Genomic DNA, 17,954 nt, shown 5'->3' on the forward strand with positions numbered 1-17,954 from the left:
TCCTGCCAAAATTGCACTAGGCCGCTATTTTAGGGACAATTCTTCCCGGCCTTCGTTTATACAGCAGCACCTGCTCAGCTCTTTCTGAGGAGCTGGGAGACTGCCTACTTGGCAGCTTTTAGGGGATGAGAAGAAATTATAAAGGCAGCAGAAAAGAGAAAGAAAGAGAGAGAGACCAAAGGAGTGTAAGCGATGACCTGAACATTACACGTAGGAATGAATGCAAGATTATAGGGTAACGTCAAGGAAGTCAGCTGGTGGGGGCTACAGCTGGTGGGGGCTACGGTGATTAATGATGGAAGGTATTCATGAATGTGTCAGTAAATTATGTGCCTGTCCTGCACTGTCACAATTATTTTTACTGCACCATTAGCATATTTGGTCCACCAGAATCAGTCAAATTTTTATGTAGACTGCAAATGCGCAGATTTAAATGTACAAAATTTCTAAAGTTTTTTCATTTTTTGCATTATCAGCTCATTATAATCCGTCTGGGTAAAAAGAAGTTTGGTGAAGACTTTGCACGAGGGGTGATATCAGTGGTGGAAGGGATTCATTATACATATGATGGGTTAGGGTTAGGTTAAAGACTGATCCATTTACCAATCATCAACCCATAATATGAGGTGGGAGGCCACCTAGAACACCAGCTTCTGAGGGGGTGCTGACTTAGCAAGCCAGTTCCAGTTAGTCTCTACGTGCTCCTTGCGGCCCTAGAAATACTCACGGAGTCAGGGGTGCACTGGCATTGTTGCTTGCCGAGGGTGGGGGCTGAGGTTGCTGACGGTGAAGCTTTCTGGGGGGGTGCCGGTCAGTGAAGTGTATCTAGAGATCCACACAGCCCCTCCCCTACCGTGTGTGAACAAGACACCCACAATAGTTGAACATATCTGGTGTGATTCTCTCATCGAGACCGCAGCGGCATTGCAGCAAGGACTGTCCCAAATGCCACATGACTGTCCTGAGGTGGATTAGTGTGACGCTCAGTGTGACAACATGACTCACCACGGAAGCCCTCGATTGGCCACCGCCGAGAATTCCTGCTCGTCTATTCCTCATCTGAAGGCGATGGCAAACTATGTAGAAAATGTGTTTTTTAGGGATCCCTGGCAGCATTCCATTACAGAATGAAAACACATGCAAGCAAACTAACAAAGGAAAAGAAACAATCTGTCCTGCTGTGAATGTTCTTTCAATATCGGGCCATTTCATATATGTTTAGTCTCGCATATGGGGTCATTTCTCTGAGGAATTACACACATTGTCATTTGCAGTGATGTCCAGTATCAGTGATTAGGTATCAGAAATGGAAACGCAGGACAACAGTGGATTCCTAGAATTGCAGGGCTGGGCATCAATTCTGAACTAAATTAAGGATTTTGACGGCTGAATTTACAATTAAGGATATGATGAGGAGCTATAACAATATTAAGGGAAAAGCTTTTGAGTAGAAGAGAAATTACATTATAAAACATTTTGCTTTAGCATTTTGGTGCTCCCCCCTTTACTGTAGAAAGGTACAGCAATTGGAATTCAGTTGATTGAAAAGTTAAGGTAGCATTATTCACCAAATAAAACGATGAGTGTCGGTAAGGAGCAAATATGAGGTATTATGTTTCAAAAACAGGGCGAATCGAACAGCAGCCATTTGTTGCATGAGCCGAATCGAACCCAGATCCACACTGATAATTACTGTTTCTTTTTAAGTATCATATTAAAGCAAACTTCTACATTATATTACTCGACATTAACAAGAGTTGGTCTGTCGTATTTGTATGACGAAATTTTATTTTTGTAAAAAATTTATAATTTAGGAATAATTTTACCAAACAATTTAATAATGATACAGATTGTTTTAGATCTTTTTTGTTCGGTCGTTTAACTCCGCGTCATTCTAAGGCATAATGACAACTTGGAAGGAGCGATATAGCCACTCTCAAGTTGTAGAACACTGCCACCCAATGGAAAAAAGCAGCGGTGCATCAAAATAAAAATAGATAATTCTTGGGAGTGTTAGCGAGCCCTAGCAGTGACATGGAAGCAGCAAGGAAGGGAACCGTACGCTGTGATATTCACCATGACTGAGTCTACAGAATGGTAATTAATTATAAAGTAATACATAATTCAGACCGCTCTTTGGAATATAACACGTTTTTAAACTGCTGCCTGGTATTTTTTTTACTTTTAGCATGTATTTTTCACGTTTAATTTACAGTGGGTATTTTCGTCTAAGACCACCACATTGATATGTAATTTCTGTTTTCACATTGAACTCTGGTTCGATGCCATTCCACAGTGAATCTCTGATTGTTATTTTTCATAATGAAATAATGTTCTCCAGAGTTACCATGGCAACAAGGCACATCATAATAGAAAACACTATTGGGTAATCTCTCCGTGTTTTTTCAACATGGTTACGATTCCTTCTTGTAACTCAGTGTGTGCTGAGCAGTCCACACACTCCAAATGATTCTCCTAGGAAATTATGAAAAACGTGTCTATGGAAATAATAATAAAAAAGTTATAATAAATTGGTTGATTATTCATGTTATTGGGTTTCTGGGCACAATATTATGTCACCAGAATTACAAAATGCTAATTCTGGTATTAAAATGGCCACATTAAGACCATCTTCAGTTTATGGGTAAGCACTCCTTTTCTGGATTTGCCTCCTGTACCCACACTGGGACGGCGCACAGAAGCATGAATGAACCTTTCTAGGGGGCTTGACGTTTAGCAGGCTGACAGTGGAAAAAGCATGATTAACAGCATTGGCTCCAGCATGAACAGCGACCTTAAAATAGCCACTTCAAAAGAGCATGAAGTGACTAAGGTGCATACTAATACGTTTGACTCTCCCCGCCCGTGCAGCAGGCTGCATAGTAGTGCCGCGCATGCTCAGTGGAGTCGCACATAGTCCATTCATACGGCACATCAGCCAGGCAACCCGAGTCGCACTGGTCCCTGCCGCGTCCCTGTGTTGGCCCCGCGAGCAGATGATGACAGCTGGAGGGGCACACCACGCCGTCGATGCCATCCCTCCCATTATCTGCTGAGCTTTGCTCAAGGCTGCTGGTCGCCTGTATATTTCAAGAACCGATGCCTTTTTCCCACCTTTTCCTCTCCTTGCCTTCAACTAGATGCATTGAATGTAAGCCTCGAAACGGCGGACAGGAGTGATCGGTGCACGTATGTCTGTTCGGGATGAAAGCTGCTCTCCATCTTTGAGGCTGCGCTCATCTATGGCTAAAAGTGCACAGTCTCACCATGGAATTCAGCTCGTCGTCCGTTTTCGATCAGCACAAAGGTAAGGCGCCCTGCATGCAAAAATCACAGACGCAGGGGAGGCACCGCGGAGCAGTGTCAGTGGCGGCCGTCGCCATGGAAACGCTTGGCTGTTATTCCGTGATGCAGCACTCAATTGCTCTGATTAAAACTGATGCATTGCAAATGGACCGTATAAATATTTTTCTTAAATGATTGTGTGCAGCTTTTACAGTTCAGTACGGCAGCCTACTGATTGCTAACAGTAACAGTAACAGGCCTGTAACATTGAAACACAATCAATGACAGGCCTGTTTGTGAGCAGCCTATCATAGGGTTGGATGTGGCCAAAGGTGTATTAACATCAAGGTTAGCCAACTCAGACGCATCTGGCTGAGCACCAACGCTTTTACACTCTCATGCTCATGTAAGTAATCTTATGGCAAATGCATATTATTCCATTGTAAACCTATAATTAGCTATACCAAAAGCATTGGGGCAGTTTGCAAACCCTACAGACTATATGCACAGTAACAAAACCGTTACATACGTGTACATTTTTGGATATACTCCAACTGAAAATCTCACACAACCAGCTGACCAAAGAAGAGGTGGAAAGTTCAGGTCCAGAAAGTACAAATCCAGACCAAGGTTTTGTTTCAACCAGCAGGTTGAGCACTGTCACACTCACAGAGTATTCAGCTGGTTAAGCACTGTCACACTCACAGAGTATTCAGCTGGTTGAGCACTGTCACACTCACAGAGTATTCAGCTGGTTGGCTGAAACAAAACCCCGGTCTGGCTTTTTACTTTCTGCTCCTGAACTTTCCACCTCTGGACCAAAGTTGGCAGCCGTGTAACATGGTCAGAGGACCCTGGGCCAGGAGATCCCTTAGTGCTGTAAATCTGCCCCCTCACAACAGGCATGAAAGAGAAAGCTGGTGTCGCACACAGATTTATCAGCTCAGTGACTGATCCTGTCCGACACTTTGATTATAACAGCTGGTTTTGAGATTGTAGGAGCCCTATTTGTCTCTTACAACCAGATTCATTTAAAACTGTGTAACTAAGATAGACAAACCTACAATTACCTGTTAAGATCACAGACAATTACTTTCCTCACTTGTATCCCCAGGTAAATCCCTAGATCAACCCCACAATCATCTTCAGATGAACTCCGCACCGTGGGAAATTTTAAAATGTATAATTTTGTACCCATATATGGATTAGAGTGAGCTAAATAAACTTTTACTCCTCTAGCTATCATCTTCTTGACTATGAAAAACCATGTAGGATGCCAAAATTTTAATATCTGCCCCCTGTGCTAAATACACTTTGATCCTTGCTCATTTACATGTAAGCCTACGTGCAAGCAGGGGATGTCGTAAACTGGTCGTTTTTTCGCTTACAGGTTTGAAAAGTTTATTTCAAAGCTATACTCTGTGGGTGTATGGAGGCTTATGTGCTGTGACACACGATCAGATCGTGTACATCAGGGGTCTCAAACACCAATCCTGGAGGGCCAGAGTTCTATACAGTTCTTGGTTTACATTCATTTAACACACCTGATTCAACTCTTTGTGCTAATTACCACACAGCTCTTGAGCTGAATCATTTGTGGTGGAACAGGGAAAGAACTAAGCTACACAGGGCTCCGGCCGCCCAGGACTGCAGTTTGACACCCCTGGTGTAAGTAGACCTGTAACTCTATGCGTCTGTACCCAAGACGCAGCAGAGGAGGTCGACCTGAACGTGGTTTATCAGGCGGCCGCCAACGGAGACGTCAACACTTTGACGTCCGTCATCCGCGAGGACCCCTCCATTTTGGAATGCTGTGATGGCGAAGGTAACGTGGCGGCAGCTTGGATGTAGGTGGATGTTTGAAGCGTGAATCAGAAGCAAAGTCAGGGCCAGACTGCTGGAGATCTAGGCCTCACACTAAGAATAAATCCCCAAGACGTACCTGAGCATGGCAGCAAGGGACCTTCGACATACAGTCAGATAGTTACCTAGCCAAGTACTACACCAGCTTAACACCGTATCTATAAGCAGCTAAAGTACACCTAGCAGGGGATTGCATATTTAGACTACGCAATCAAAATCAACTTTTATGTGCTGGTCCGTAAACAGATATCACACCTGACTTTAGAAAACACTACCCAGAATGCAATGCATTTAGCCAGTTGAAGCAATATTTTAATGGCAGAACCTGTTTCCACAAATTTGTATTAAATTCCATCGATCTAGTTTCCAAACCGCTTATCCTACTGGGTCGCGGGGGGTCCGGAGCCTATCCCGGAAGCAATGGGCATGAGGCAGGGAATATTAAATTCAGTGTCCTAATTTGTATCATTGCATAAGCGTTGGTTACATAGTGGTTATCATAGCTGCCTAGCAAGTGACCTGGGATTGATTGCTAGCCAGTCGAACCCAGCTTATACCGAATCCCAGAATTAATGAATAATGTATATTTGTCTAACATTTATCTGTGACCACTATTCAAACAATAATAATGGCCAGTGGTGTATCTAGGAATTATGAACCCAATGACAGGCAGGTTGTTTAGGTTCCTAAGCCACAACCCAAAATAGTAAACAGCTGCTTTCCTAGAATTTGTACTTTTGTTAACTACATTTTTTTGGGAATGGACTTTGTTCAGATAGCTACAGTATATACCTAGATGACAACCACTGATCTATATAGCTAGCTGCTTAATGATTGATTTGCTGTGGTACATTCAGGGTAAAAGCTTGTTGAACTTGTTGTTTTTTTGTCATTCTTAGAAATTGCTTCAAATACAGACGGTATCATTTGGGATGGTTACGCAGAGATTGATAACAGTAATTAATGCCGATTGCTATTTCAATTATTAGTGTCAACTAAGCCAAAACAAGCCCTATAAATCTATAAATTCAATTTAAGACGATAACAACTTGCAATAACTCAACGTTCTGAGGTTGTCCTCATCCTCGGCCCTGGTTCACCGTTCCTCTTTGCACCCCGCTAAAGGCTAACCACTAAAATTCTATTTAAGAGAATTCTGCCATCCGATCCACGGTGTCTCCTGCTTTCTGCCTTGTGTAACCAGGGACCGCAGGCTAACAGTCACCCCGTACTGGATAAGCGGAAGGTGGGGGAAGGGATGGACCATTACCCAGTATTTTTGGCTAGTTATACCTTACTAAATAACTAATACTTTAAACCTATTTCCCGCACCGTGTCCCCATGTCTGAATTTGCTTTTAATCCGCAGGCTCCACGCCACTGATGCACGCAGTCTCAGGCCGGCAGGTGGACACAGTGAAACTCTTACTGAAGATGGGAGCATCCATTAACACTCAGGACGCGTGTGGAAGGACCTCCCTCTCTCTGGCAACATACTTGGTACAGCATGAGTACACTCTGTCTAGACCCATCCTGTCCATTACTAAAAACGTGTATAATTTACAGCAGAGCAGTTGTTGTGTTTTTGAATCCAACGAGTAGACACAATGTCCCCATAACGTGATAAATATCCTTTTTTTTCCGTTACGGGGACCGGTTTCCTGGTCCCCATAAGGGAAAACTCTATTTTATAAAAATCAGTGACTGCTATGAAATAACTAAAAATGCAAAAACTCGGTTAGTTACTTATGGTTATGGTTAGGGCAGGGTGGGGGTTAAGGTTGTCATAGTTAGTGTTAGCATTTTTCCCATAGAAGTGAATGAACGGTCCCCATAAGGATAGGTATACCCGACATGTGTGTGTGTTGGGGGGGTCTTCACACTTCCCTGTGAAATCATTGCATGCTGACTGTGATAGGGGGTGGGGGCATTGGAGGGTAACATATAGCAAATGTGCTTCATGGCAGTAATGATTCAGCATGTCTGCCAAAAGCATTAACGGCTTCCATCATCAATAAATCAATATTAGTTCAGTTTAATAATTTAGTTTTATTATACAACAGCTGCCACATTATACTTTGCTCGGCAGCCCTATGCAAATAATGTTGCTTAATGAAACTGGACATATTTTTGGAATATGTGAAACTAAATGTAGCATTTTACCTATTGGAAATATGTGCAAAACTCAATTGTATGCAGCTTTATTTTTACAGTATTTATGCATTTATACCATGACACTGACCATGATGATTGGTTATAAGATGAGTAGATGATTATAAAAGGAGATGTGAGTGATTGATGAGTGACTGATTCCATGAGGTAGATGTGCACCCTTCTGGTTCAATGTCAATTACATAAGCGCAGATGTGCCCCTGTGTTTTCCTCCTTTAACAGGGGTGGCTTGAGGGCTGTGTTTGCCTTCTCCGTAACGGTGCGAAGCAAAACATCCCTGACAAAAATGGGCGGCTTCCTCTCCATGCTGCCACCGCTGAGACAGACCTCAGGTATGCAGGTGGTGCCCCAAGCACCTACAGCAGGGGTGGCCAGCCTTATCTGCAAAGGGCCAGTGTGTTTGCGGGTTTTTGGGATAAACCTTTAGGTCAGCTGTTCACACCCAGGTGTGAGGACTCGTCAGCCAATTAGTAATCTAATCAGGGATTCACAGCTAAAACCTGCACACACAGCGGCCCTTTCTAGGTAAGATTGGCCACCCCTGACCTACAGTGACCCCTGACCCTTATTTTGAGACTAGGGAGGAAGTGCGTCAAAGCAGTTATTGTTTTCAGGAATGACTTTGTCACGAAGACCTGGAGTTAAGCAGAAAAGGTGGAGCATTGCAGATGAAAGCAGTTGCAAAAATATAGCCAGGGTAAACTGGCACTGGCCGGGAAGCACTTATCTCCTGAGAATATGTTGTAGAGTAATTTTCCGGAAACTGACCTGGCCGTTATAGGGGAGTTTCTGTTCTGCTTCTGCTTTGGGAATGAACACACATTTGATAGCTGCTGCCCATGTTGCAGAGCTCTGCTGGCTGTGCAGGTTCTAATGATCCAGATTACTAGAAGAAGTGTGCAATCCTCATGACAACCACAGACCTTTGCTCTGTTATTGGGCATTTCCTCTTCTTTTCGTGGAAAGTGCAAGGTGGCATCACCGCATTCCAATTAAAATGCAGACTAGTACTTTGTGAAACTTGCTGTTGAACGTTTCTGTTGAAGAGTAAGACTACAAATGTGCAAGCAGTTACTGAATTGTTAACTTTCTGTTTCAGGCTCATGGCTGTTCTACTACAGCAATCAACACTGTGCGAAATAAATCACCAGGACAACGAGGTAATAAAAAATAATAACTGGTAACAGGAAATCTGTTTTTGGATAATGCTGTCAAGACAGAATGATAAGCCTCACTGAGAACACACTGACAGAATTAGTGTAAATAATCATCATATATGCTAATCACATTACGCTTCACAAACCCTGTCTATGCCATGATAATTAGTGCTAAAGTGAATTCAAACTTGAGAAAAGCAGAATACGTTCGATCTCATGCCCATGAACTTGATCTAGTATGGAACTTTAGCAATTACCAAGATTTGGCTAATAAAGCATGCTAGCTAGCTAAGTCACTTAATTATGTACACACAGATAGCTTTCTATTTTTAAGCTAAAATGTTTTTTGCCCCAAGTAAATGACGTAATGATTATGAGAATAACCCTAATAGAGAAGAGTTTTATTTAGTGGTATGTCAGAAATATAAACTGTCTAAACAAAAATCTGGCTAATAACCTAGAGATACCTATTTCAAATAAAAAAACAAGTTGGCCTGTATATGATATGAAACTACTGGGATTAGTTTGGTTTTTGGGGTAGAATGAAATGGTGAATGAACCTCAATATTTATACCTTTGTTCATTGTATTTAGCTGATAGATTGATGTTGTATTTGCTTCCACTATTTGGTCAAGACAAATATGACTAAAGATAACTATATGCATTCATCCATCCACCTCCCTTAACTGCTTATCCATTAGAGCAGGGGCGTAGGTTTCATATCAACATCGGGGGGGGCGGGTATTTCAAGGTCAGAGGTGTAACGTCACATCACCTTATAAGGCGATTCTGGAGTCGCGCTGTTTACAAGTTAGTTTTTTTTTTCTTCCGTAAACTATTGCTGTTATAGTTACAGTATATAAAGTGAAAATTTTCATTCTATTTTACTTCACTAATATGGTCCCGCATTACATATGCGGCATTTTCTGGAATTATTCAAATTAAGCACACTTTGCGGGATTTCGCTATGAATGTCAGGCCATTCATTGTGGATTAATGACTTCACCTCAGGGGCCACTTTGACTCTTCACTCTCCTGCACCCTATCTCTCTCACAAACACATCTTAATGTCCCCAAAAGAAACACAGCACTATTTATGAACTAAATGATTCTGGGTTTCTGGTAGCTGAGTAACTTTATGGCATTTTCCATATAAATGGCAGATCTGGCCTCGTTTTTTGACGGGCTTCTTATTCATTGTTTTGCCCTCAAAGCAGACAGAGTGGGATGAGAATTATGACTGACAGAAACGCTATGTACCGCTGCCTTATCAGCGCTGCTATTTGTGCTATACTGTTAACTAACCAAGCTAGTTGCAGTATGCATAATCAAATAAGATAATCGTTGTGAAACGGAATCAGCATGAGACAGTTAAATTCCACCATCTCACATAGTCTTTTATTGATTAACTGTTGATTATGATACGTACAAGGTCTTCAATGAGTTAGGTTTACAGACATAGCCATACTGTGCTTCTGCACTCACCGCTTCTCTTTACTTGTGGGCCTGGAAGTGAGCATCTGCCTGCCAGAGCTGGCGTTGAGGATAAACCGTTTTAATGGAGGGTAAGGGTTCTCCAAATAAAAACTGTAAGAAAAAGACTTTAAATTATGTAATCGAATATGTCAATCATATGTGTTTTTTTTAAAACTAGGCATTACATGTGATATTATTGAGGGGGACGAACCCCACCCCCCAACAAATCTATGCATATGCATTGGAGGGTACAGAGATCCTAAAACTGGAGAAATCCTGGACAGGGCATGGAGACACACTGGATGGGATGCCATCTGACATGACTACGTATACAGTATATTATATTGCATATGTGAAGTTGATTATCATAGCTAGACATGCTTGTGGCTTTTGTGTGGCCATAGTCAGATGAGGAAATTGTGTCATAAGTCATAAGAATTGCTGAAGTTTAGCAGCAATTCTTGCTGAAGATTACCACGAATAATGAAATACACTATTGACGTGGTTTGGTAATTATCATTGGGAATACAGGGAATGACAGCTCTGCACTGGGCTTCCTTCCACAATCGGCCCCAACACGTACAGGCCCTCTTACAGAAGGGTGCAGACCCCACGCTTGTGGACAAGGACTTCAAGACTGCCCTGCACTGGGCTGTCCAGGTAAGAGACTGCCTTCATACCGAAGACTGCCAGCTCTTTGTACTCAACTGTATATGGTTACATTGAGTAACATTAAAGACCTACTTGACTTGACTTTACTTGATTTTCTTTGTCTGTGCTAATCATTAAGAAACCAGTCGAGTAACAGGTCAGTGGTCCTAGTGTAGGCCCATATAGAATCTGTTACTCACTGGTTATGAAAACTGACCAAAATGGCAAATCGAGCACTGAACAGCGATATCTTGGCCCTGAGTGTTTGAGGTTGTTGATTCTCCCCCCATCCGCAGAGTGGGAGCAGATACATGTGCTCGTTGATCCTGGATCACCACCTGGGGGCATCAGTCATCAACTATGATGACGAAAACGGCAAGACATGTGTGCACATTGCTGCCGCTGCCGGCTTCAGTGACATCATCTATGAGCTAGCCGCCGTCCCCGAGACCAACCTGCAGGCGCTCGACGTCGATGAGAGGTTAACCTCTAGCTTTCCATGAGACCAGAAATGTGTGGTTACTCTGCTTACCAGCAGGGGAGCTGAAGGGGCAGGGATACCCTGGTGGATGCAGGGGGCAGGTGGATGAGTGTCACTAATTTGTCTATAGTGTGTAACTGTGCTCTGTAATTGATTGGCATCCCATGCAGGGGCCCCCTACCCTGTACCATGTGCTGCTTGGGATAGAGTCCAGGTCGTCATGACAGTTATGTAATATGGATGAAAAATTGTGGAATTACAGTGATTATTTACAATATGTCATTGATAGAGGCTTTTACCAAAATTAGTTGTATTTTCATTACCCATTTGCACAATGACATAAAAAACCTTGATCTATGATCTGTAACAATGTTCCCATGGGGGTGATAATGGAACCCAAAATAGTTTGCCATTCATTATGTCAATTTCAGATCCCATTTTGGCACCTTCGCTTTCAGTTATTTGAAAGTGGGCGGAGTGATTTTAGTTGTCCCATTATCTGATAAGGAAACTGTGAAGTAAATATTACGGGATGTCGGACAAAATCATATGGAACCACAGAAACCTGTACTGGTAACATTTTACTTAAAGCAGTCATGTATAATGCATTATTCATACCTTCATAATGTATTATAATGCACTATAAGTATTACTATAAGTATTATAAACGTGGCTATAACAAAGGCATAACACGTGTTTATAAAAAAGCCATAACACATTATATCCATGTGTATTATGCATTATGAATGCTCTGTGAAGCTCTCATCCTTAATGCACTATAAATATTCATAGATTCATGTATTATACATTCATAGATTCATACCTTCAGTATATTATAATGGTTAGTATAAGCATTAAGAATGCTTTGTACTGAATTATGAAAGTATTTGTACTGCAATATAGATGAGAGTTTCATAAGGCAATCATAATACATAATAAACATGGCTATAATGTGTTATGCCTTTTTTAAAATATAGCCGTGTTTATAACACTTTATGAATCGTTATAATGCATTATGAGAGCATCTATAATGCATTTATATGACCACTTTCAGTAAAGTGTTACCCCTTGATCTAACTGGTCTAGATTATTTGTAGCCTGGTACACCCCCTGGCCCCCACCTGCACCCATCACATCCTGCCTGTTGCCCTTCCTCCAGAACCCCCCTGCACTGGGCCGCAGCGGCTGGAAAGGCTGAATGTGTCCAGGCTCTGCTGCAGCTGGGCGTGGAGCCTGACCCCCGGGACATAAACGAGAACACCCCTCTTACGTACGCTATGTACTGTGGACACACGGCATGCATCAAGCTCCTCTCAGCTGACAGCAGGTTTGAAGCACTTCATGCTGATGTTTTCCATAATAAACAAAGAAAATGCAGTGAATTGTGTCATTCCTCCTTGCAACATGCTTTATTAGTAAAGTTTTGTGACACAATGCAAGTCCAACATTCTTATTTTAAGCATAAGCATGATGCGATGAAAAGTACGTACAGAATACGTAGTAGTTTACTGTAACTGGCATCCAAAGAATCATATTAGAAATGGCTGTTTGTGTCTGAAGAGATATTTGGAAAAGACACAAGTTTCACGTGTTATGAAAATGCTGTTTGTGTGCAGATCTGAGGCAGCCAGAAAGCTGCACCCCCTGAAGAGCAACCAGTGTCAGAAGAAGGAAGGGAAATTCAGCATGTTCAACCAGATTTTCTCCTGCAAGAAGCGGAAGGAGCCTCAACTAGGGAGGCAGAGGGAGAAGAATAGAGATCACTGCATGAAAGAGGAAACCTCGGAGGTGGATGACATCATCACCATGTTTGACTCCATCATGGACTCATCTGAGAAGGAGCAGCCAGAGACAAGCTCAGATGCCAGAAAAAGATCCAGTGACACCCAGAAGCTTCATCTTTTGGAGGATCGAATGGGGAAGGAGTACAAAGGCCTTCCTCCAATAAGAACTCAAAGTCTTCCACCCATCACTCTGGGAAACTCTTTGTTGGCCGGCTCCAAAAGTGCCGTAGAAGGCAGCCGAGCAGGGCAGATGGCTCACCACTTTGCCCATAGGTCTCAAAAAAGCAGAAGTGAGCATGACCTTTTTGACAACAGGTCCAAAGGACAGGTGCGGCCCAGTGATCCATGGAAATCGGAGTCCAGTCAGATACTGTCACACAAAGTGTGGACTGCCTCACCTTCAGAAAAGCTGCTGGCTGGATTACTACAGGAGAAGCCCAGTGGCCTGGATGTGCACAAATGCTGCAACCAAATGCCATATGTGCAGAAAAATGAACAAGGTGAGATGGGTTTGCTCCTAGTTGCTCTATTATTTTACTTTCCTTCTGTGCCTTCACGTTCAATTGTCAAATAAATCTATTTTATTTAATGAAATAAATCCATCCATCCATCCATCCTCAAACCACTTATCCTGGAAAGGGTTTTGAGTGGGCCTGGAGCCTAGCCCAGGCAGCAGGGGCACAAGGCTGGGGTCACCCTGGGCGGGACATGCACACACATAGTCACACACTGCAGGCGTCTATGGACTGCGGGAGGAAACCTAGGTACCCAGAGGAAATCCACATGACACGTGGAGATCACAAAAACCCCACCCACGCAGAGCAGAGGTGTACACAAGACATTATACTTTAGAAACCTGGGTAAGAAACCCAGCGGAACATGAACATTCAGGACAACAATAAAACATAAACAGCAAAGGCATACTTCAGAGTAGACTTGGGGTCTCTGAGGACTGTTGTAGTGGTAACCATTGCTTTTTAGTGGGTGGCCGGAAAGTATGTTACTGTGTGTTTTCCCCTCACTCTCTGCTTCCTGTTATAAGTGGCGATATGAAAACCACAGTTGAGCAGATGGCAGGGTGGACCCCTTCGCTGACAAATATGGTTCCTTTTCATTGAAAAAAAAAAAATGGCTAATGGCACTGAGAATCTGTCAGAGATTGACAAGGAGACATATTAACATAGCAGACCAGATATTTATCAATAATACGCAATAAGCTATAATCTTAAGTTTAATAGTACATTGACAGCTGGTAATTTAATTTAGTTCGACTGGCAAATTTACAAACGTATAAAATATTAAAACTGCTACAATTGTATCTCTACAACAGAAACCCAGATCAAATGCACACTGCTGTTTGTATTCTAGATGCATTTTGTTTAAACCATAAGAGAACTTGAAAGGTGTTCTCAGGAAACCAGTTGGTGATATATGAAAGTGTTATGCATCACTACAGGAAGTTTAATAGCAAAAGAATAAAGAACCACGCCACAGCTCTGTTTGCCAGTACATAAAATAAGGTGGTAGACTTTGATCGCACACTGAGCCTCAATCCCCTAAGCTTCAGATGCTGCCTTTGACAAATATTTGTGCCAATTAGACAAACAAACTGTGGACTGAAGCGACGACGGTATCTAGGGCTTTGCAGAATGGTACAAACGTGCTGCTTGTCTAGTAACTGTGAGCGTGAACAGAACATGCTTCGCCAGCGTACCGGCCTTCCTCGAACTTCCTCACAAATGTCGAGACGTTCTGCACACCTGTGAATTTCCCTCCGAAAGGTCGCGTTCAAAAACGGGCTTAACACCTCGGCCCGCAACTGACATTTGCTTGTGTCTTGGGCTCTCATGTATGTCATTTGACGGGAGCTTTCGGCTTCTGAGAAGCTATAGTGCACAGGGTGACAATTACACAGAAGCGTGGGACCTCGTGCAGCGTGCAAAGGCCTGCAGCGTGATGGAGCCCGCATGTGGTTGTCGTGAAGCAGCAGAAACTCTGGTATCTGGTAACTCTGCTGCAGCCACATTGGCTTTGGGTTTTTTTTAACACCTGTGGTGCAAGCATCTCTTCACAATGAGTTTTCATCTAGCATGCTCTGTTTCTTCCATGGTAGGGATGGCGGGGGTGGGTTATTCCAACCATGAACCGCTTCTTCTCACCAATCTGCAGACCCTCAGTGGTCCTGCATGGTTGACTTGGTGGTATGTGGAAGCAGCACATGTCTTACGCAGTGATGAAGAACGTGGGGCGTGTTGTCATGCTAGCACTTAGAATTAGCATTACGCTTACCGGTTTCTCAGCCAGTCTGTCTGAATTTGTCGAGCCTGAACAAGCATGGTCTTGAATAAATAACTACAAAAGCAAATATTATAAATGACAGTGTTCAGTGTTTATTACTGCTCAATTCCATGACTGTGACACATCTTTCCATGATGTGTCACATAGAGAATACTGTGTCCTCATTTAAATGTCAAATAAATCTGCAAAATGTTCATTAATGAACAAGATCACACAGGTAGTCATTTTCACTTACATTATGCGTCTCTGTACCTCTTTCTGTCTATGATAAGAAGGGCTTATGTTTGTCTTAAGGTTGAGAAACCTGTATTCCTATTTCCTTTATTTATTTATATTTCAGACAGTCCCCAGGTTAAAAAAAGTCCAATTTATGTTCTGGCACTGCCATAAAGCCTATTATTTAAAAATGTCAGGCTCCACACAGCAGTTTGTGATAATGAATGCACATATTACTTTGTAATGCTCGTTCAAACATTGTGTGCCTTCAGTGGTTAGTGGTACAGTACTGTATGTAGGCCTAGTTACTTTTATTATCGCTGTATTATTATTAGTATTATTACTGTGTTATTATTTTTCCGACTTGACTACAAACCAACTTAAAGGTACATTTAGGGAATGGATCTCCTTTGTAAGGATGTATGTATACACTACTGGACAAAAAAATGGGCCAAAGCCTAATGTTGTGCAATTTGCGTTTGGCCCATTCGGGTCAGAGTTACTCCAGGTTGTTGGTTATAGACCCACTTTGGCTCTGTAATGTGTGGGGTAACATATTCTGCCCAATTTCATGTTGTTTCCTCCCTCGGTACAAAGACATGCCGTTCAGGTTAGGGTATGTGTGAATCCTGTGAGAGATTGTCATTGGGGCAGTGTCTGGTTCTGTGGAATAGGGTCCTGTACTTGTGATTGCAAGGTTGCCAGTTCAAATCTTAGAGTCAACAGAAGAGTGATTTCACTGTTGGGCAACTTGAGGCCCAAATCCCCCACTTGCTCCAGGGACTGTCTGACCCTGCCTTCTCAAAAATGTATGTTGCTTGAGATAAAACCATATGCTAAAAAAATCCATCCATTTCCTGAAACCACTTGTCCTATTGAGGGTTACAGGGGGTCAAGAACCTATATTCACAAGGCAGGATGGGGCACCAACCCGTTGCTGGGCATACTCAAAGACCATTGACACTGATGAACAATTTGGTAACTCCAATGAACTGTAGTATATTTTAGGTCTGTTGGGGGACACTTAAGTACTCAGAGGAACCCCCCCCCCCAAACAACATGGGGAGAATTTGCAAACTCTACACACATGGAGGCACAGCAGAGACTTAAACTCTGATCCAAGAAATGTGTGGCAACCATGCTAACCACTGTACCACCATACTAAAAAAAAAAACAATTTAAATAAGTAAATCATTCTGTCGTGAGTGAATCCTGTATTAATCACTGTGTGCAACATTAAGCACTGTGTGCATACAGAGACATATACTAGATGAACACAGTGTACTGTATGGATACATTCCGAGTGTTTCTTTATGTTCCTCTTTCTTAGCTCCGAATATGCACTTACTTCCCCTGGATAGGCTGAAGCTGAGGGACACAGCCGTTACACGGAACAGCCTGGCTCCCATACGCGACCACTGCACGCACAGGTGTAAGTCTGCCTTCGTCCCGGCCGGGTTTCCCATTATGTCTGCCGCTAAAGTAAGATGCTCGCCCCGTTCGTGCCTGCAGTTTCCCTGCCTCCTGACCAAGTGTCCCAGGGTGTGAAGAAATCCAGATCCATGCCTCTGAATTCCCTGAGCCGGAGCACGGCTGGCCTTCCTGTCCCCTCGGCCGGAAGGTCCCTCCGGATCGGCATGCCTCAGAGCCAGTCGCTCTGCTCCTTCTCGCCCATCCAGACAGGAGACCTCCTACGCAGCGTCCATGTCTTGCCCGCCATCCCATCCCGGAGGAAACGCACCTCATCCCCTTCTGAACCCCAAAGAGTAGACAAAACCTGAAGCCTCTCAACTGCCTCGGGCTGGCGGTGGTGTGAGGGCTGATGGGTAATTAACCAGACCCACTGCTGTGTCTCCTCCTATCAATGCAATGCAGGATTTAAAGATATGCTGCTCACAAGCGGCGAGCATCATAGGAAGAAGTTGTTCCCCTGCACACCCACATTTCCTCACTATCCTTTATATATTAACTAGATTTTATGGACTCAGAAGGGGTTTCTGTCTTTGAATATTCCAGTCTTTACAAATTATGCCAAATTTGCCACTGCAGAACTTATCTTTGTTTATTTAAATATCCTATTTTTGCAGATTTTTTAACATGGTGATATTCCATGTCCAAAGGCACGTACTGTTTACAGTTTAATCTCTTTCACTTCCTGTATTTACGTTTCTTTAAGGTGTTTTGTGGATTTTATGTAAGAATCAATAAAATGTATAAAACATTTCAGAATCTGGATTTTCACACTTAAAAAAAAAACACTTTTTTAGTACAAAAATGTGAAATTTTAATTTAAAAGACACTGGATCATAAGTCCCACTGGCAGTCAAATTCAGTAGATGATCAAAGTTAATATATACTTCAATTTGAATTAGGTGTTTCTTATTGAATAAACCAAGTGAAAAGATTGGTTAAAAAACTTAAAAGCTATATGTAAATTTTTCGATGTCACCACAAAAAGTTCATTCATTAAAGAAAAAATTCAATGAATTTTTTTAAATTGCATCTCTTTTGGTTGTTATAAATTTCCAAAATATTTACATTATCCTAAAAAAAAAGGAAAATTATTTGCCAC

At 42.5% G+C, this 17,954-nt stretch overlaps 1 protein-coding gene across 4 annotated transcripts; it reads left to right on the top strand.

The window, feature by feature from the left end:
* The first annotated feature begins 2,033 nt into the window (after positions 1-2,033).
* On the top strand, positions 2,034-17,801 carry ankrd55 (ankyrin repeat domain 55). Of its 4 annotated transcripts, XM_049019332.1 has the most exons (12): positions 2,034-2,097; positions 3,141-3,307; positions 4,991-5,110; positions 6,517-6,647; positions 7,542-7,651; positions 8,419-8,479; positions 10,484-10,612; positions 10,900-11,084; positions 12,244-12,411; positions 12,701-13,368; positions 16,713-16,814; positions 16,895-17,800. In XM_049019332.1, the coding sequence occupies exons 2-12, from the start codon at positions 3,268-3,270 to the stop codon at positions 17,161-17,163; spliced, it is 1,983 nt and encodes a 660-aa protein (XP_048875289.1). In that variant the 5' UTR covers positions 2,034-2,097; positions 3,141-3,267; the 3' UTR covers positions 17,164-17,800. The 4 variants fall into 4 exon arrangements, with proteins under 4 accessions (XP_048875289.1, XP_048875290.1, XP_048875292.1 ...); XM_049019333.1 differs by lacking the exons at positions 2,034-2,097; positions 4,991-5,110 and having other exon boundaries at positions 2,918-3,307; positions 16,895-17,801; XM_049019335.1 differs by lacking the exons at positions 2,034-2,097; positions 16,895-17,800 and having other exon boundaries at positions 2,918-3,307; positions 16,744-16,846.
* Positions 17,802-17,954: the final 153 nt, after the last annotated feature.

The sequence above is a fragment of the Brienomyrus brachyistius genome, chromosome 7 (genome assembly GCF_023856365.1).
Source record: "Brienomyrus brachyistius isolate T26 chromosome 7, BBRACH_0.4, whole genome shotgun sequence".
In the NCBI taxonomy this organism is placed as follows: Eukaryota; Metazoa; Chordata; class Actinopteri; order Osteoglossiformes; family Mormyridae; genus Brienomyrus; species Brienomyrus brachyistius.